We start from the raw sequence: 19760 nt of genomic DNA on the forward strand, positions 1-19760 counted from the left end.
AAGGAATTTCTTTTTTAGCACTCCCTGGTGGGTTCAGCACAGCCATATTGGTCCCAGAGAAAAATCATCATTAAGCAATCCATGACTGTTGTTGTCTCAGTCCCGCATGCAAGAATGCATCTGAAATAGAGAAATGTCCACTGGGTTTGAACTTCAAATCCCAGGAGAGTCATCTAAAACATTTGAAACTCGGTAATTTAATCCAAACTCAATGAATACTAATATAAACCGACTTGACTAAAGACTAAATGAGGTTGTTGTTTTTTTATATATTTATTTTATCTTCGAATGAGTAATAGATGTATTATCAAGTCTAATTGAAACTGATTCAAACTCTATACTAGATGAATATATAAAATCGCATGAATATGGTTTAAATATCTAAATTATTTACTTAGGATATAATAAAAATCTGATTTGTGGATACTGATTCTCATTGCTATTCAAACATAGAAAACTCTAGTTGTCTGGATAATTGTATTAAACGTTCATAAACATGTTCAAATTGAGGATGTGATTTGTCTCTAACAATGTTAAATAGGATGACCCTTGGCAATACTCATCTCTTAAGGTTTCTTTTGAGAATAATTTAGGTATTTTGGGCTTTGACTCTTTACCCTACTCTGGACTATGTTCATCTTCTTTCTGGGCTCTTGTTTCTAGTCCTTCTAGGCTCCCTCAGACAGACCACTCTGTGCCTCCTCCCACATACCAGCTTCCCTGTACATATTTGCAAGCAAAACATATAGCACTGTCACGGGGATCCAACTCAAGAAGCTTTGAAGCTGCTCTTTCCCCTATCTGAAGATTTCCGTGAATTCCACAAGCAAAGAACACATGCCCCACACCATAGCATCTGCCTCCATTGGCATTGTTTTAATAATCTCTTTAGCCTCCTCCAACAAACTGGCCCTACCATGAAGGTTCGCCATGCAAGAAAAGTTTTATACCCATGTTTTAAGCGGTCTAACTCCAAATAACATTCTTTCTTTTTGAGGAAATTTTTTGCGAAGATGGGCCTAGCATATTTTAGGAAAGGATTGTGTTGAGACACTGTATTTCCCTTGAACAACTACTTTTATTTTGGAGTCCCTTGAGAATATAGGAGCCATAGATAGGCTTTTGGTGTTTGGGCTTGGGGCCACTCTTGCAAGTTGCAACTATATATGTGCACGCACTCTTTTCTTTGTCGTTGAAGTTTACAAGAGAATGTCCATGGTTTTTTAGAATGTCGTAACTTCAATCAAACTTGTAATGAAAACCGAGTTCAAAAGGGACGAATTCATCTTATGTTCATGATTTTGGATTTGCTTGTAATTCATTACCAGTTGATTGAACCATGTGACTGTCAAGTACGTTAGAGCTGATGCTTGAACTAAACTGAAGTCGTAAGGAGTGAGGAGTTGCGCCATATAACATTCTTCTATAGCTGGGCAATGAAGATGCAAGATGACCATTGTTGAGAGCATGGTGAAAAGCATACCTCTTTTCCCTCAATGGAAAAATTCGTCTGTTTGTCTTCATTTTCAGATTGCTTCCTCAGGTGTGTTTCAGAGTTGAAAAACATCATACAAACAATAGAAGCCTGAATGAGGTCCATCGCATTATTCGATCGAGAAAAGGTATAACTTATGCAATGGACTGTAAAGAACCCAGAATGATAAAACGAGAAGGATAATTTATAGTTTTGATGTGTTCAAAATCAATGTAGTGCAATCGCAACAATTCCTAAAAGACAGGACTACAGAAATGGAAATCCTGAAACTGAAAAAAGTTAATCCAAATGAGTCTAAAGAATTATCCAGAATAAATTCTGGAATGGAACTCCAAGAATTTCGTCACCATCTATGATGATTGTATGGGGTGAAGAAGAATGAGACTTAATTAGGCCCCACCGGAACCGTACTTCTTTCCCAAGACAATCACCTGAAGCTTGTCATATCCGGCAAGCACACCAGCACCAGCAACAGCACGGAGGATGTTTGCACCAGCACCCTTGAAGAGGGATTTAGCACCCTCGTTCTTAAGAATCTGGGAGAATGCATCGAGGGAGCTCTTGTACTTGACAGCTTCACCAGATGTCATCATCATTCTTCTGCGGACAGTGTCAATTGGATAGGATGCAAGACTAGCACCATTGGTGATGACCCAGCCAAGAGCAAAGCTAGCAAAGAAACTATCCTGTAATCATAGGATGAGAGAAACAACATGAGAATTTTCACCTCAACAAATGAAATTGTAACTGTTAAATAATTTATGTTAGAATCTACCAACCTGCAGCTTTCCAGTCAGGACGACTGGCTTCAAAGAATCATACAATCCAAAATACAGACCACGGTACACAATAATACCAACACATGAAATGTTAAATCCACGATAAATCCCAGCAATGCCATCTGATTTTAGTGTCTTCCTGTAGACATCAACCAAACCATTGAACTGCCTCTCCCCTCCCTTTTTTCCAGCCTTGGCATCATTTGCAAGACGTGTTCGGGCATAATCCAAAGAATAAACAAAGAGTAGTGACGAGCCACCAGCAGCACCACCAGATGCCAAGTTTCCAGCGAACCACTTCCAATAGCCATCACGGTCCTTCTTGAAGTTGAAAAGCCTCTTAAAGTAATCTTTGAATGCAAAATTCAGGGCCTGGAGGAGAGTTCATAGAATAACTAGATAAGCACAAAAATAAAACCCAAATAGGTCAGTAAAGTATCCAGGATGAAAGAAACCTGAGTGGGGAAGTAACGGATGACATTAGCAGTGTTCCCTCTCCACAAAGACATCGTCCCCTCATCTTTTATTGTTCGGCTGAAACATTCTCCAATTCCCTTGTATGGTTCAGAGAGTCGACCAGCCTTGATCATCTCATCTTGGTTTTGGATCAAGAGCTTCACACGCTCAATGGGAGCTGCAGCAGTTTTTGACACGGCAGCAGAAACACCGCCCATAAGAAAATCAACAGCAAAGCCAGCCAAGCCTTTCTCAGACGGGGCTTGGACAAATACCGGTGCAGTAGATGATGCAACCAATGACATGTCAGGGCTAGACTGGCATGGCCTTGTCATGGCATACTGGAATCCCGCATTGGAATAGTTTCCATATGCAAACTGCCTTCGGTGTAAAGCAGGTCTCTGAAAACCTTGGGGAAAGCTAGAACTGAGATGGACCTGGCTGGCCATCTTTTGCATGACAGACGGTTGCTGGCGCCTATCAGCCATTTCCTCACACAAATAATTAACCCCTGTTCCAAATTGAATTAGTAACGCGACTAGTTAACCACAGTTGTTCTTCGAAACAGTTTCAAAGTAAGTAAGTGACTCCCCACAATAGCTTCGAATGCATGTATCACTCTAACGCAGGATTGAAGACATGCCACTTGCACAGCAGTCAAATCATGTTTTAAGATCAAAATCAAATAAAAAACAACATCAACAATAGTATCATATCCTAATCAATCAAACTGTCCATTCCAAATCAAGTAACACAAACATTCATCACTTATTCCAAAATCCCAAAAATACTAAATCTTTCTAATTCACACTAATAACAAAAATATTCAAAAGAGTAATGGTAATTAAGTGATTTGAAAGTGTGATTATGATTATTTTTTAAAATATTTTTTTATTTCAAAACACATTAAAATAATATTTTTTTTATTTTTAAAAAATTATTTTTGACATTAGTATATCAAAAATGATCTAAAAACATAAAACAAAATATTAATTTAAAATACAAAAAAAAAAAAATTTCAATAAATTAAACAAATCATCTCAAGCATTGATGGGGTGGACCTCAACCTACCACCAAGACCTTAGGATCATTCAGGAAATCATTCGGGACAAATATTTCAGAACAAATAGCAATATTCTGATCAAAATGAAACAAAACAATAATCACAGGCCAAAAAAACAACAACAACCCATTTCATATATCATAACAACAACTCATCTAACCATGTATTTCAAAGGAAAAAACAAAACTTTAAGATCCAATGAAGAAAAGAAAGATATTGATATCAAAAGTAACCTGTTAGTTTACAATCCTTGAAAAAAAAAACGAACAAAAAAAAAAAGTAACAGATCTAACAAAGAAGCCAAGAACCCACCGAAAGAGGGAGGGAGAGAGATCTAAGATAGAAGTGAAGTGGGTTTTATATAAACATGATGGTGTCAATGCAAGACAGGCAAGACACAGACAAGTCCGAAATACAAGGAACCAAAGACAAGGAACTAAACTAGAAAAAACATGACAGTTACATATGAACCGATTCATGTGGCGTGTGAAATGAAAGGAAAGGAAGTAACTTTAGAGGAAGAAAGAGAGAAAGTGAATACCTTCTTGTTGGTGTGAAGAGAGAAAGGAGTCTTCTTCAGGGTCTTATGGAACGGCAAAGTGGGAGACGAGAGGCAGTATGAAAAATTATATATGGATGGAGGGAGAGAAGAAATGGTGAACGAGGGGGTGCATGCAATCATAGTAATCACACCCGCTCGGGTCTCACTCAGGATCTTGCCGGGTCAGCCCAAAATAATTTTATTACGTACAATAAAAATGTAATCTTTGTCTCAAAACATTTCTTTGAAAACAAATAAATATAAAAAGAATTACTACAATAAATTGTTCTTTGTGATAGATAAGGAAAAAATGAATAAACAAATGAAAAACATGATTTTTTTAAAAAAATGTATATGAATAAAAATATGACAATAATTTATATAAATTATGAATGATAATCGGTTTTTTTTATGTGTGAATTATCAGGGGCAGAGATAAAGGGAGCTAGCAGAAGCCTCAACTCCTGTAAGAAAAAAAAATCCCAGCCTTCCCCTTAAATAATTTATAGTTTTAGCTCTAAAACTAGTTAAATTTAAATTTTAGCCTCCCTAAATAAATTTCCCCACCCTTCTGGATCATGGATGTTTACTATGCTTTTATGGATGTTTAATATGCTTTAATTAGTGGTTGAAAAAAAAAAAAAGAGTCCTGACTTGTTCATAGGCAAAGGGTATTGAATATTTAGTAGGTGAAGGGAGAAGCATCTGGGAAGGTCTCATGTTGATAAATGAAGAAAAGATGGTATTGACTATGATTTATTTATTTAGGCTTTAGGAAATTTATTGATTTGACCAAGGTAGAGTTTAAATATAGTTTAAATTTCTAATCAAAGAAGATTGATAACATGTCTTGATTCCATCGTACCCTAACATGAGAAGCATCACCAACCTTGTATCGGTTCAGAAAAGGGTAACAGTTATTTCTTTTATCTCCCCTCATTTTCGGAAGAAAAAATGTCACAACGAGTTTTGCATAGACTGCGTGTTCTGACTGCAATCAACTATTCAACAAGGATGAATATTAGGGAATAGGGAGAGCTTTCTGAGAAGTCTTTGGGGGCCATGAAAACAATATGACAAGTTGCTCTTAAATATAGGAGCAGGTAACATCTTCGCATACAATCCGCTGAATTTAGTAGACTGAAGAATTCTTATGAGAGCGTGGCTTGCTTTGAGCCCCACTAAACACAAGAGGAACATTTTTGCCCAGAAAATTTGGACCTGTTCAAATTCCTTGCAGTCTGCATCCCTTGGCAACTTCCTTTTCGTGTACTTAAAAAAAAAGCATGTCAAAGGGACAATGAGCCCTTGAACTATATAAAACATGGGGGTAACCCTCTCCTGATCCCTGGCCATTACTCTGGATTGAGATTCTCTCATGATGATCATTATGTTCATTAAATCTAAACCGTTGAATTCAAATGGACGTGGACTTCCAAATGGAAATCTAAAGCATGACAAAACACATTAAAACAACAACATAAAATAAAGACAAACATCAAGTTGAGGAATCATGACTTGTTCTAGCGCCAGGGGGCAGCAACAATAACAAAGCACAATAGGAGCAACATTGTGAATGCGGCTATTAGTATGTCTATAGAGTGTTAGAACATTCAACTCAAAAACATCAGAGGGGAAGCCTGGATACTAACTCACACAAACAATGATTTGAAATGGCCAGTGCGAAACCTGTGAAACATGGGACAAGAAAAGAAGAAAATGGATGTTCCATTGCCTGTAAATGGAAATGCTTGAAGCATATTTATTTGGTAGACACAAAAGAAATATTCAACAAAGTTTTAAAGCAAGAAAATATCACCTACGAGTATGAAATGGTGGAGGGGGCTGGCGCCATTCACATTCGATGAGCAGACTTGTAGCTTCTGTCGTGTAAAGGGAATGCACTGATGAGAAGACGAGCAATAAAGAGCTGTTGCACAAAGGCTTTGCACTTTACAGCAAAAGACAAGAAAGTCTCTAACACTCCTAAGGTTAATTTAAAACAATATATGTGGTACATGATGTTAGTTATTTCATTTACATGCTATAAATATTGTGGGATAGCCGTACAAGATACCAGGAGCGAACTGTCAATCCCTCTGTAAAGAAGCTAATGATGTCTGCCCAGATCAATTTGATCTCTTCCTTGCACTCTGTCAATACCAAGGGAAGTAGGGTCATATGCTGGTTCTGAACTCCTCAAACCCATTTCCAGTTGCTTCTGCCTCAGTTGAAATGCACTCTGCCTATTCTCCAGCCTCAACCTCTCATTCTCCAGCCTCAACCTCTCGAACTCCTTATCTTTCTTGCTGCAGTATCTCAACCACTTGAACTGTTGTTTCTCAAGCTCAAAAGCTTGAGCCTTGATGTTGACCCTTTGCTCTAGGAGTTGCAACCTCTGCTTCTTAATCCACTCCTTTCTCTCCCATGGCGATACATTAGTGTCATGAAAAATTGCTGTCATTTCAACACCAAAGCTATTTTGCCTACCTGATTGAGAACAAAGGTGGGAATGCTCTTCATTCACTATCCTTTCACACAACTGGCCCACACTTTCCCCATTCTCATCAGCATTATTATCAGCTTCATTATTCGATTCATCATCATCACTGTCATCATTTCCCTCAACTTCATCCCCCCCTGACCCATTCATATCTTTTGAGCACCTCTCAAGAGGTAATGAACAACCTTGTAGATCAAAATCCTGGCAATTGGGTATTCTTTGCCCGTTATGGTAAGCACAAATTTCCTTATAAAACAAATGTTTCGAGCTCAATATCTTTCTGACATCATCCTTCGCCTTAGCTGAAAGATGAGGCATTGAGTCCATAAGAGCGGGGTTCTCCACAACTCTACAACTAGTCCCCCTCCCAAGAATCTCATTCAACCTCTTGTACCTCTTATTCAGATCATTGAACTTATCCTCGCACTGTTGTGGCGAAACATGACACCCCTTGCCAATCATTAGCTTTGACACTGTTTTCCACTTACCTTTCTTCTGCAAAAGCCCTGATTTTCTCTTAAGCCCCCCCGTACCATCAAATGTATCGTCATCACCCACACAAGCAACCACTGAAATAAGAAGCCTAACAATATTATCTGTCCATTTCATTCGCTGCCATGGAGACCCTTGTTTGCCCTTAGCGCCAGTAGAGTTCTCACCATTCCCATCTTCCATAAAACTCTGGTCATCATCTTCACTCCCATCGCCACTATGTGCACCGTTAAACGGACTAGCAGCTCTTCCTTTACCAAAATTCACCAAATATCCTTTTGATGTTGAACCTTTCATTTCCATTAGCCCACTTGGTTGGTGATCATTATCAAAACAACCCATTACATTCATCTGATGTTGGTGCGCTAGTGAGGGATGACCTAACTGAGATTGTTGGTGTCTATGAATCGGTGACTCGAGGTCTAACAAACCACCACTTGAATCAGACAAAAAACGACCCCTCAAACCCGAATTATCCATGTCAACACACTTATTCCTGAATTCCAAAATCCTGATGTTCTCTTCAATGGCTCAGCAAATTCAGTAACAGAAAATGAACCACAATCTCAAATTCCATATATTTCAATGCTTAAGAAATCATTCATTCCACTAATAACCACTTGGATCATCTAAACCAAGTTTCCATTATCAAAAACTTAACAGCCAAAGAAAACAAAACCCCGAAAAATCCCATTTTCCTTCATTTTCTCACCAGCCAAAAAAAGAAGGTTCACCACCAACCTAATCCACATTGGATTAATCACCAATCATCAAAAATCACCCTACAGGCTTAATCTCCAATATTTATAAAAAAAACCCATAATTTCTAAATCTGCAAATGTACCAAAAAAAAGAGAAACGTTTTAATCAAAATCAACTAAACAACCCAACAAGATCCAATCTTTTTTATTCCAATAAATAAAGGTTGAAACTTTCCTTAATAAATTGATAAAAAGTGGATCATTTTTTGATGAACTAAAACAAAAAACACAGTACAAATGAAACTGTACTATATAACATGTTAAAAAAGGGGTTGTTCTTTTCACAAGCTAACCTTTTTAGTGATCCACATGGAGCTTGTCACTGTGGGAAAGAGAGAGAGCTTTGAATAGAAAGGTTTTAGGTAGAGAAAGAGGGTTTTGAGAAAAAATATGATTAGATATGCCACGTGTTGAGATGTTTTCGGTGAAAAGGGTGTTTGCCACAGGCAAGGGATGATATTAATTTCCTGATAATCAAACGTTTTGTATAAGGGTAAATTTCAATTTGCCCCCTGAATTTAAATTCTTCTTAAATTAGCTCTAAAACTTGTTTTTGTCTCAATCACCCTTTCGAGTTTGAAAAGCTTTTCAATCTTCTCATTTCAGTCTGTTTCCATTTGGAAAATTAATTGAAGAATGAGGCATTATTAACTTGGTGTTCTTCAATAACTTAAGTAATGATTGAAGAGGACATAATCTAATCAAGCCTCCTCAACTCTAAACTTGTTTCATGCCTTTTCTGCAACCAACGCTTGAACCCTGTTTTGTTAGTGCCAGTTTGGCAACGCGGTGCACTGCATTACGCTAGCAAAAACATCAAAAATGATTCTTTTTATGTGTTGCATTGCGTTGCCAAACGGTGCATTAGTTTAGAACTACAAAGAGAAAAGACTTGTGTCAATCTTAACATGCAACTAAAGGTATTCACTTTGTTTTATATGAAGTAAATTACAGTGTATCAGCTGAAGAAAGAAGTAATTAACGACAGAAGTCATGAGTCCAGCTCTAAGCTAGCCTGTCAACATTTTTTGTACATTTGAAGCTCCTAGGTGGCCTTCTAGCTAGTGCTTTTACAGTGCTCTATATGAAGAGGCTTTACATATATAAGACTGCTACAAAAGAGAGGAACAAACCGTACTAAGAGATGAAGCAGCCATGCAAGCACCAGCAAGCCAAGGAGGTAACCGAATTCCAGTGAAAGGGTACAGAATGCCAGCAGCAATAGGCAAGCTAATCCTGTTGTAGCCAAGTGCCCAGAAATAGTTAATCCTAATTCGGGAGATGGTCTTTCGGGATAGATCAATGGCTGAAACTACATCTTCCAAGTTGCTTCTGATGAGAGCTATATCAGCTGCTTCTATAGCCACATCTGTCCCAGCACCAATTTCCATCCCAACATCAGCTACAAGCAGGGCTGGCGAGTCATTTATTCCGTCTCCGACCATTGCAACGTTCATCCCTTTCATCTGCTTACAGTTTCAATCAGAAAATTCAAGTCAGAATTTAATTTCTCCATGCAAAATTTGCATTGGGGTGACAGGATAGTTGATGTGAAATTTGTGATGTTATGAGAACTCTACTTAGGTAAACATGTAATCGACAAAAGCTCTTTCGAGTTCTCCTCAGATTAGTTTGTGCCTCATTCCCTTTTCCAGGCCAAACTATCATCTTACTACTAAATGGATACTGAAGATAGAATGACTCGGAGCTTCAAAATTCATTGGCATCAGATTGTCTACAGTGAGTGTTTGTTTCAAAATAAAGTTACCTGTAACTCTTTGATCTTTGCAGCTTTTCCGACGGGATCTATTTCGGCATACACATCCTCAATTCCAACCTCCTTCGCAATGGCTGTGGCTGCAGCCCAGTTGTCACCTTTGGTCATGATGCTTGAGATGCCCAGTGAGCGGAGAAAAGACGCAGCAAGCTGAGCTTCTGGTCTCATCACATCAGTCACAGAGAAAGCTCCAGCAACCTTTCCATCAATGGCGACTAGTATAGATGTTCTAGCAAATTGCTAATTTTCAGAGATATAGCTCTCAACTTCATAACCAACAGATACATTGAAAGCATTCATGAGCCTCTTGTTCCCAACCAAAACCCTTCTGTCACCAACTTTTCCACTCACCCCAGTTCCAGGATGCACCTCAAAGTCCCTGACCTCTGTGACCTGTTCTCTTGATGAACCATGCTTCTGCCACAGCCACTTGGCATGCTCCACCACAGCCTTTGCTAATGGATGTTCACTATTTGCCTGTGTAATCAAGGGATAGAAGTCAACTTCCTCTTTCATCATGTTACAAAATAATTCGAGATTTGAGAGTCAATTTTACTTGTAAAATTTTCATAACTTTTGCCAAGTCCCTGTGTACTGGCATCAAAACCTCTTTCAAGTTGCGTCAAAGTCCGTAACTTCTTCTCCTATAAAAAATGGCATGGAGAACATAGGCACTCACCTCTACAGAAATGACTGCATCACAGAAGTGTTGGGACATTCTAGCAATCAAACACACACAAATTTACGTGGTTCGGCAACTTGCCTACTCCACGGAGCTACTGGTTTGTATTAATCAAGCTTGGAAACAATACAAACAACAAAACAAGGAGGAGGAGAAAAATTCTCTACTCAACTCAACTCTCCCTAGCTCTCTCTCTCTGTGTTTCTCTCTTGATCTTCTCATCCTACGTCTCTCTGTTAGCATCTCTATATATAAACAAGACACTCTTCTTTAGTCAAATATGGCAGCCACCATTTTCAATGGTTAGGCAACCTACCATGCCTAACCTTGCAGCCATGTTTGACAGCAGCCATGCTTGACATGGCTGCCACCACCACCATCTTGTGTCCACACTTAACAATCTCCCACTTGGACACAAATGGTGCTAGATCTGTCTTTTAATTTCTGAGACCAACTGAAGCTTTACACAGCTTCAGTTTATCAAGAGTAACTCCTTTGGTTAACATGTCAGCTGGATTCTTGCTTCCGCAGATCTTTTCTAGCATCAGTTGCTCCTCGTCTAGCAATTGTCGGATGAAGTGATATTTGATCTGAATATGCTTCGTCCTTGAGTGAAATGCTGGATTCTTGGCAAGGAAGATTGCACTCTGACTATCGCTATACAAAGTACCCTTTTCATTCATCTTGCCCAATTCTTTCAGAAAACTCTGCAACCATACGATCTCTTTTGCAGATTCTGAGACTGCAACATATTCAGCTTCTATTGTTGAAAGAGCGACGATCTTTTGTAAGGTAGAACTCCAGGAAATAGCAGTACCTCCTAGAGTATATACATATCCTGTAGTGCTCTTTCGGCTATCAACATCTCTTGCTAAATCAGCGTCTACAAAACCTTCAAGTTTCAAACCACCAGCTGTGAAGGTGAGACATGTTTCTGATGACCCTTTTAAGTACCTCATGATCCATTTAACCGCCTCCCAATGCTGCTTTCCAGGATTGCTCATATATCGGCTTACAACTCCCACTGCATGGGCAATGTCTGGTCTGGTACAGACCATAGCATACATCAAAGAGCCGATAGCTGAGGCGTATGGAATCTTATCCATGTATCCACTTTCTAGCTCAGTTTTTGGTGACTGGTCTTTGCTGAGCTTGAAATGATTCCCCAGTGGTGTACTTACTGGTTTAGTATTATCCATACTAAACCTGCTGAGAACCTTCTTGACATACTCTGTTTGTGAAAGCTTTAGTACGCCTTTGTCTTTATCTCTGAAGATTCTCATGCCAAGTATTTGTTTAGCAGCTCCCAGATCCTTCATTTCAAACTGTTTTGACAACTGTTGTTTCAATTTATCAATCTCCTCAATGCTGGATCCTGCAATCAACATATCATCTACATATAATAGTAGAATGATGTAAGAGTTGTCAAAATGTTTGACATAGCAACAATGATCAGCTTGGCATCTTGTATACCCGGAACTGCACATGAAGTTGTCAAACTTCTTGTACCACTGTCTTGGAGCTTGCTTCAAACCGTATAGGCTTTTCTTTAGCTTGCAGACTTGGTTCTCCTTTCCTTGTATTTCAAACCCCTCTGGTTGTTGCATGTAAATGTCTTCCTCCAATTCTCCATGAAGAAAGGCTGTTTTTACATCTAATTGCTCAAGATGTAAATTCTCTGCTGCTACTATCCCCAGAACAACTCTGATTGTTGTGAGCTTCACAACTGGAGAAAATATCTCAGAGTAGTCAATGCCTTTCTTTTGTTGAAACCCTTTGACAACAAGTCTTGCCTTGAACCGTTTACTTCCGTCATGCTCAGTCTTCACTCTGTAAACCCACTTGGTTTGTAAAGCCTTCTTTCCTTCAGGCAGTGTGGTTAGCTCCCAAGTCTTGTTCTTCAGCAACGAACTCATCTCATCCTTCATGGCCAACTCCCACTTGCTTGAGTTTCCATCTTGTAAGGATTCTTCATAAGTTAGCGGTTCACCACCATCTGTCAATAAAATGTAATTCAGTAAAAGTGTGAACCGTTGCGGGGGCTTTATCGTCCTTGAAGACCTGCGAACAGCTGGTTCAATTTGCTCCGCATCTTCTTGTGTAGCAGGGGGCACATATGTGCTTGAATTTTCTTGTAAAGACTCTTGATTGTTGTTCTGCTCAGTAACATCGGGAAGGCCTTCTAATCTTATGAATTCAGATCCTTGTGGACTTGTATCTGAATCAGCCTTATCTGTTTCTGCACTTGATCTGTCTTTGTACAGAACTTTCTCATTGAAGATCACGTTCCTGCTTCTGATAATCTTTCTATTCTGATCATCCCAGAACCGAAATCCAAATTCTTCATTTCCATAACCAATGAAGAAACATTTCTTGGATTTGGCGTCTAACTTGTTGCGAGCATCAGAATCTATATGCACATAGGAAACACACCCAAAGACCTTTAAATGAGAGAGTTGTACCTCTTTTCCTCTCCATACTTCCTCGGGCAATCTGAACTCTAAAGGAACTGATGGTCCACGGTTGATCAAGTAAACTGCAGTATGAACTGCATCGGCCCAAAATGTTTGAGGTAACCTTGAATGCAACCTCATGCTTCTAGCTCGTTCATTGATGGTCCTGTTCATCCGTTCAGCAATGCCATTCTGTTGTGGTGTGCCTGGAACGGTCTTTTCCATTCTGATGCCATTAACAGCACAATACTCTTTGAAACCTCCATCAATGTATTCTCCTCCATTATCGGATCTCAAACATTTCAACTTCAGGCCTGATTCAGTTTCAACCATAGCCTTCCACTTCTTGAATGTTTCAAACACATCAGATTTATTTTTCAGAAAGTAGACCCATACCTTTCTGCTGTAATCGTCAATGAATGTGACGTAATACCGAGAACCTCCAAGAGATGCTACTGGAGACGGTCCCCATAAATCTGTGTGTACCAGTTCTAGCTTTCTTGGTCTTAAGGTCCTGCCAACCTTTAAGAAACTGAGCTTCTTCTGTTTTCCAAGAACACAACTTTCACAAATGTCTAGATCAACATTTTTGAGCTCTGGCAGCTTTCCCTTTGATTGAAGTATCTTCATCCCCTTTTGACTCATATGGCCGAGTCTACAGTGCCATAGATGTGCTTGATTTTCTGATTCAGTAGAGGCAATAATGTCTTCAAATCTTGTGGTCATATACAGGGTGCCGGTTTTCTTTCCACGAGCCAAAACCATTGCTCCCTTTGATACCTTCCACATACCTCCAGAAAAAAGAATTGAATGACCACTATCATCAAGTTGTCCGACTGAGATCAACTTCTTCTTTAGTCCAGGAACATGCCTTACATTTTGCAAGATCCATGTAGATCCATTCATTGTCTTGATTTGCACATCTCTTATACCCACAATCTTCATTGGTTGTCCATCGGCCAGATAGACTACACCGTGATCTCCAGCAACATAGTTTTGCATCATCTCATGATGTGGTGTACAGTGGAATGAAGCACCAGAATCAAGAATCCAATCATCAATTGGACTTTGTACAGCAAGAATCAAAGCGTCTTGCACCTCATCTGTGGTAGCGTTTGCAGAGTCAGCTTCAGGTTTTTTCGGTTTTATGCAATTCCTCATGAAGTGACCAGGTTTGCCACAATTCCAACATTCAACCTGTTTTCTGGGTCCGAACTTGCTTTTACTTCTGTATCTTGATTTGGATCTACCTCTGGATAAGCCTCTATCCTGTCTCCTCCCTCGAGTGTTAATGTTGAGAGCTGATCCTGAACTTGAACATTCACCTGAGTCTTTCCTTCGCACTTCTTCAGCTAAAATCAAGTCTCGAATGTCATCATATTTCAGTTTGGATTTTCCAGCTGAGTTGCTCACGGCTGTCCTCATACCTTCCCAACTGCTTGGAAGTGAAGCCAGCAAAATGAGTGCACGGATCTCATCATCAAACTCAATCTCAACAGATGACAATTGATTTGTGATGGTATTGAAGTTGTTGAGATGTTGTGTCACAGAGGTGCTTTCTGTCATCTTCAAGTTGAACAACTTCTTCATCAGGTGCACTTTGTTATTTGCTGAGGGCTTCTCATACATCCCAGACAAAGCTTCCATTAGTCTTGCAGTGGATCTTTCTTTTGTAACATTGTGAGCTACTCTTCTCGACAAGGATAGCCGGATAATGCCCAAAACCTGTCTATCAAGAATTTGCCAATCTTCTTCTGGCATATTTTCTGGTTTGCTCCCCAACAGAGGAACATGAAGTTTCTTCCCATATAAATAGTCTTCAATTTGCATTTTCCAATATCCAAAATCTGTCCCATCAAATTTTTCAATTCCAGCTGCTTTTATTTCATCTGCCATTTTTACTACTTCTCCAATTCGAATTTCCCAAATCTGACCTTACAGATGTGTCCGGAACAGCCGAAAACCTTGGAAATGACACTGGGATCACCCCAATCGGATTTCGGATGGCTCAGATTTTAGCAATCAAAGTTTTGGATTAACGGACGGTGCAGATGCAGCCGCATGTCAGCCAGAGTACCGCCTGCGTCGCACCGGATCAAAACCTCAGTAGCGGTTCTGATGAAGCCACGTGTCAGCAGATGATGGCCTGAGTCGCACTGGATCAATACTCAAGAGTGGTCCTGATTTAACCACATGTCAACTGATTGATCCTGTGTCGTACTGGATCAAAACCCCTCAACGGTGATGATGTAGCCACGTGTCAGACTATCAGCTTCTGCGACACATCGGAACAAAACTCAGTATGATGACGTGTCAGGTGACGTGGCAGTTGACGCGGGCGCTGACCGTACGGATGTGATGACGTGGCGGGTCAGCCCGACCCGTTTTGCAGAAGCCGGGCGAAGATGGAGCGTGGCGCGCGTACGGTGCGTTGGTGCGCGTGGGCAGTCTGGACGTCGGCGCGTGTGGGCGCGTGTGGGCGCGTGTGGGCGCGTGCGGGCATGCAGGACGTCGGTTCTTCGCCGGGTTTTCAACAGTGGATTCGTCCGGTTGTCCTCTACACGATGGTATGTTCAAAAACACTTTTTGAGAACTTTGATTTTTGAGTTTGGATCAAACACCCTCTTTGTCAAGAATAAGCTCTGATACCAGTTGTTGGGACATTCTAGCAATCAAACACACACAAATTTACGTGGTTCGGCAACTTGCCTACTCCACGGAGCTACTGGTTTGTATTAATCAAGCTTGGAAACAATACAAACAACAAAACAAGGAGGAGGAGAAAAATTCTCTACTCAACTCAACTCTCCCTAGCTCTCTCTCTCTGTGTTTCTCTCTTGATCTTCTCATCCTACGTCTCTCTGTTAGCATCTCTATATATAAACAAGACACTCTTCTTTAGTCAAATATGGCAGCCACCATTTTCAATGGTTAGGCAACCTACCATGCCTAACCTTGCAGCCATGTTTGACAGCAGCCATGCTTGACATGGCTGCCACCACCACCATCTTGTGTCCACACTTAACAAGAAGTCCTCTAATGAAATACTTGAAAACAGCACGTCACTAACTACAGCAGGTTTCCCAACTGTCAGTGTCCCAGTCTTATCAAACACAACTGCTGTCACCTGCAGACAAAATTAAATTTCTGGTTGTCAAAAGAGACATTACGATTTAATAATGGATTCTTTTCAACCGGGAAACTTCAGACATTAATTGAGTCCTATTTTTTTATTAGGTTTCATTTTTTGTTTTTCTTGTTTTGTTGGATAGAAACTGGCTACTTCTTTTCCCAGAAATGATGGTCATACCTTGTGTGCCTTTTCAAGTGCATTTCCACCCTTGATGAGCACACCTTGGGAAGCACCTTTTCCTGTCGCCACCATTATTGCTGTAGGAGTTGCTAGGCCTAAAGCACATGGGCAAGCAACCACCAGCACTGAAATACCAAACTGCAATGCAAATTCAAATCATCCATGGCTTCCGGTATCCTATGTTTCGGAAAAAATCCAGAAATTTCAAGGACAAACCATCCCAACCATGTTATAAATGCAGCAGCAGCAGCAACCTGATTGTGGATGGAAAGAAAACAATGGTATCCTGTAAGTAACCATTAATTGCTGGAAATGAAAGAAAAGTGTAGAGTAAAATTCAAAGGACACAAGTACACTCACTATAAGAACGAAAAATTTTGAGATCTGGTCAGCAAGTTTCTGAGCAGGTGCTCTGGCAAGCTGAGCTGTTTCTACAATTCGAACAATTTGGGAAAGTGTAGTGTCTGATCCAACATGAGTTGCCTTGGCTAGTAAATATCCATTCTCATTCAAAGTCCCACCGATAACCTGTTGAAGACATTAGAAAGAGAGGCAAAATTTTAATGTTCTTAGTTTGCGACAATTTTATTTCTGAAACTGGCAGTGCAAATGAGTAATACCTTGTCACCAGCTTCTTTAGCAACAGGCCTTGCCTTTCCCGTGATCATACTTTCATTCAGATAACTTTGACCACTAACAACAATCCCATCAACAGGAGCTTTTGCCCCTGGAAAAATCTTGATTATATCATGCCTTTGTATCAGTTTAGTACTGATTTCCATCTCTGAAGTAACATTTCCAGCAGTGTCTAGTATTAGCAGGTAAGCTGTGTCAGGAGGAAGGTTTATCAGCTTTGCGATAGCATCTGATGTTTTTCCTTTAGCCACAACCTCCAGATATTTCCCTAGCAGAATAAAGGATATATATCAACATGGCACTAGTTTCAAAGAAATCTTGCCCTTCAAATCTGTCAGAAGTCAATGCTTTTATCACTGTATATATAGAGTAGAAATAAGCAGCATTAGTGCCTAGTGCAATTAGAACATCCATATTAGCATATCTCCTTCTCAGTGCTTGAAATGCTCCCACATAAAACCTGTCAAAGTAATCAAAAGAAGAAAACATAACCCTATCAGTTCCAATAATAGTAAATTTTGGAAAGGAAAAACAGAACTAATGTATTTACCTTTGGCCAAAAATAAGCTGCACTGGTGTGCAAAGGATCCATCTCAGAAGCCTACCAATGGTGAGCATCTTGTAGTCTAACCAGTTCCCATAAGAAGGAAGCATGGGAAGCACCATCGAAAACTATAAAATAATTTTTAAAAAATCATTTTAATACATTTCAGAATAAAAACACTTTAAAATACAACCGGAATCACAATCCAAAACTTATCCTAAGTTTTGGCCTTGACATAGGTGCGTTGAGGTCCTTTCGGATAAAAAAAAATATGTGATGTGCCCACCTACTGCAATGAACAAAAAAAAATTGCAGCAATGCATCTCAATAATTTGTCTTGGCTCCCTTCTACTGTAATTTCCGTGCTAATTCTCTTTTTTCTCTGCTAAACTTGTGATCAAAGAAAATTTGCTTGGTCACGTAAGAGGGAGGGCACAGTTGTGTGGGGGCAGAAAAAGAAAGAAAAGCATGATACATGACACGCCATGCTATGTTCCCAATGAATTTCCCACTTTCTATTTGATAATTCTTCCAATGAATACACTAAATTAGACAGTAGATTCGATATCTCCATCATCCATTCTGTTTATTGCAACTTGCAACTGGGAAGACTGGAAATGGACATGCATGGAGGAAGGACCACTCTAGCTCTTCCAATCTTTACATTGTCACCGTTCAAACACCGTCTTTGGATATCGGAACTAGAATAACGTTTGGTTATTATCTCGGGACGAAAAAATATTAACTAAATACAAGCTAGACATGTCAAAATGCAAGTTTATTTTCCAAGAGGAGACTCCATCTTCCCCTTGTTCATGTGAATGTTAACTTGTAGAAGAATCAGGAAAGCAATAAATTATAATGAAAACACTAAATTATTGTGTATATACTAAGGGCATGTATTATGTATGTGTTTATAATCACAGCAATAAGAGAAGAAACATGAGCTCAATTACTACCTCTGAAGCAGATTTAATTCCCAGAGAGTTGTGTACAGGAGAGAAACCGGGCTTTAGATTTTAGCAAACTTTTTTGGTTATTTAATAACAAAAGAATGAGAGGGAGACAAGGGCATGTAAATATCATTTCAATTAAAGTCATTCACGTTTAAGTTAAATTATCATCTCTACTCCCTCCTCTTTCTCCATTTACATAAAAATGTAGAAGATCAACGAAACGACACCAAGCACCCCTGCCAACAATGCTCACAACCAAACCTTTCGAGCCACTCTCTCAAGTTTCGAGCACTGTTATTAAACTTAGCTTTTAAAAAACTAATTTGGTGAAAATCTAGTTTGATTTTAAAAAAATATTATTATTTTAATTATTTTTTAAAAGTTTTGAAATGATTTTATTTTGGATTAACCTGTACATTTCATAATTTAGATCTTGAACATGTAAGGTTTCATAACTTTGGTTCAAAGTGTTTAGTCCTAAATAAATTGCCCAAAATAAATTAACATGCCTAAAAAATTTTAATATATATATATACACACACTAATTATTTTACCTGTGCTTTGTAGCAGGTCACACACCCCAAAATAGCTTAACATATCAAAAAAAATTTAATACACACATTAGTTACTTGACCCACGCTTCGCCGCAGGTCACACATCCTTCTTTTCAAAAAAAATTTGGATATGCAGGTTTTTTTAAAATAAACAAAAAAAAGTTGTTAAAAATAACTAAAAGTAAAACTAACTAAAAAAAATTGAACGATAGGTGTAGATCAAAATATTTGGCACCGTAACATGAGATATTTACTCAAATGTGTTCATTGAATTTGTTTATTAAAATTAATCTTTTATTAAATCAAATGGCAATAAAAATAATCACACACATAAAATGATTGAATAAAATAAAGAGAAAAACATCATGCAATGTTACACATATTAGAAATATTATCTAAAAATAAATATCTAGTATTTTTTAAAATAAATTCAGTATGTATAAAACAAAAAACAATCATAGATGAATCATAATAATATCTTCAAAAACTAAACACATGCAAAACAATTATAAAAAACCTTTATTCAAATTTTTTTTGCAAAACTCGTAAGTTAAGTCATGAGACTAAGATAAATCAATAAAAAAAATGAAGATAACCACAAGATTTGTTCTTAAAAAAATAATGTCAAACGATGAAATTATAAAAGAAAATAAGCAAAAAAAAAAAAGATGTTGACCCACATCAACTTTTCAAATTTGTGATTTGAATTATTGGATTAAAAGCACAGTAAATGGGTAAATTATGAAACTCAATTC

At 38.8% G+C, this 19760-nt stretch overlaps 2 protein-coding genes and 1 pseudogene across 8 annotated transcripts; all 3 read right to left on the reverse strand.

Moving 5' to 3' along the window:
• Nucleotides 1-1658: 1658 nt before the first annotated feature.
• On the reverse strand, nucleotides 1659-6430 carry LOC7460203 (ADP,ATP carrier protein 1, mitochondrial). Of its 2 annotated transcripts, none has more exons than XM_052451478.1 (4): nucleotides 6154-6430; nucleotides 2730-3241; nucleotides 2275-2646; nucleotides 1659-2181 (listed from the first exon to the last, which is right to left on the reverse strand). In XM_052451478.1, the coding sequence occupies exons 2-4, from the start codon at nucleotides 3216-3218 to the stop codon at nucleotides 1885-1887; spliced, it is 1158 nt and encodes a 385-aa protein (XP_052307438.1). In that variant the 5' UTR covers nucleotides 3219-3241; nucleotides 6154-6430; the 3' UTR covers nucleotides 1659-1884. The 2 variants fall into 2 exon arrangements, with proteins under 2 accessions (XP_052307438.1, XP_002303893.1); XM_002303857.4 differs by lacking the exon at nucleotides 6154-6430 and adding an exon at nucleotides 4335-4690.
• Nucleotides 6431-8019: 1589 nt separating this feature from the next.
• Nucleotides 8020-15363, reverse strand: LOC7460202 (retrovirus-related Pol polyprotein from transposon TNT 1-94). Of its 6 annotated transcripts, none has more exons than XM_052451474.1 (4): nucleotides 10547-15363; nucleotides 9859-10344; nucleotides 8384-9556; nucleotides 8020-8161 (listed from the first exon to the last, which is right to left on the reverse strand). In XM_052451474.1, exon 1 carries the CDS (start codon nucleotides 14896-14898, stop codon nucleotides 10987-10989), a length of 3912 nt encoding a protein of 1303 aa, XP_052307434.1. In that variant the 5' UTR covers nucleotides 14899-15363; the 3' UTR covers nucleotides 8020-8161; nucleotides 8384-9556; nucleotides 9859-10344; nucleotides 10547-10986. The 6 variants fall into 6 exon arrangements, with proteins under 6 accessions (XP_052307434.1, XP_052307433.1, XP_052307437.1 ...); XM_052451473.1 differs by having other exon boundaries at nucleotides 10424-15363; XM_052451477.1 differs by having other exon boundaries at nucleotides 9229-9556; nucleotides 9859-15363.
• A 521-nt stretch (nucleotides 15364-15884) lies between these two features.
• Nucleotides 15885-17982, reverse strand: LOC18097207 (copper-transporting ATPase HMA4-like; annotated as a pseudogene).
• Nucleotides 17983-19760: the final 1778 nt, after the last annotated feature.

Source organism: Populus trichocarpa, chromosome 3 (assembly GCF_000002775.5).
Source record: "Populus trichocarpa isolate Nisqually-1 chromosome 3, P.trichocarpa_v4.1, whole genome shotgun sequence".
In the NCBI taxonomy this organism is placed as follows: Eukaryota; Viridiplantae; Streptophyta; class Magnoliopsida; order Malpighiales; family Salicaceae; genus Populus; species Populus trichocarpa.

Coding starts and splice junctions, on each gene's coding strand:
- LOC7460203 (XM_052451478.1), bottom strand. CDS start 3,218: ATGGCTGATAGGCGCCAGCAACCGTCTGTCATGCAAAAGATGGCCAGC. Junction 2,647..2,729: donor TCCGTTACTTCCCCACTCAG/GTTTCTTTCATC, acceptor ACTCTCCTCCAG/GCCCTGAATTTTGCATTCAA. Junction 2,182..2,274: donor TCCTGACTGGAAAGCTGCAG/GTTGGTAGATTC, acceptor CTATGATTACAG/GATAGTTTCTTTGCTAGCTT.
- LOC7460202 (XM_052451474.1), bottom strand. CDS start 14,898: ATGGCAGATGAAATAAAAGCAGCTGGAATTGAAAAATTTGATGGGACA.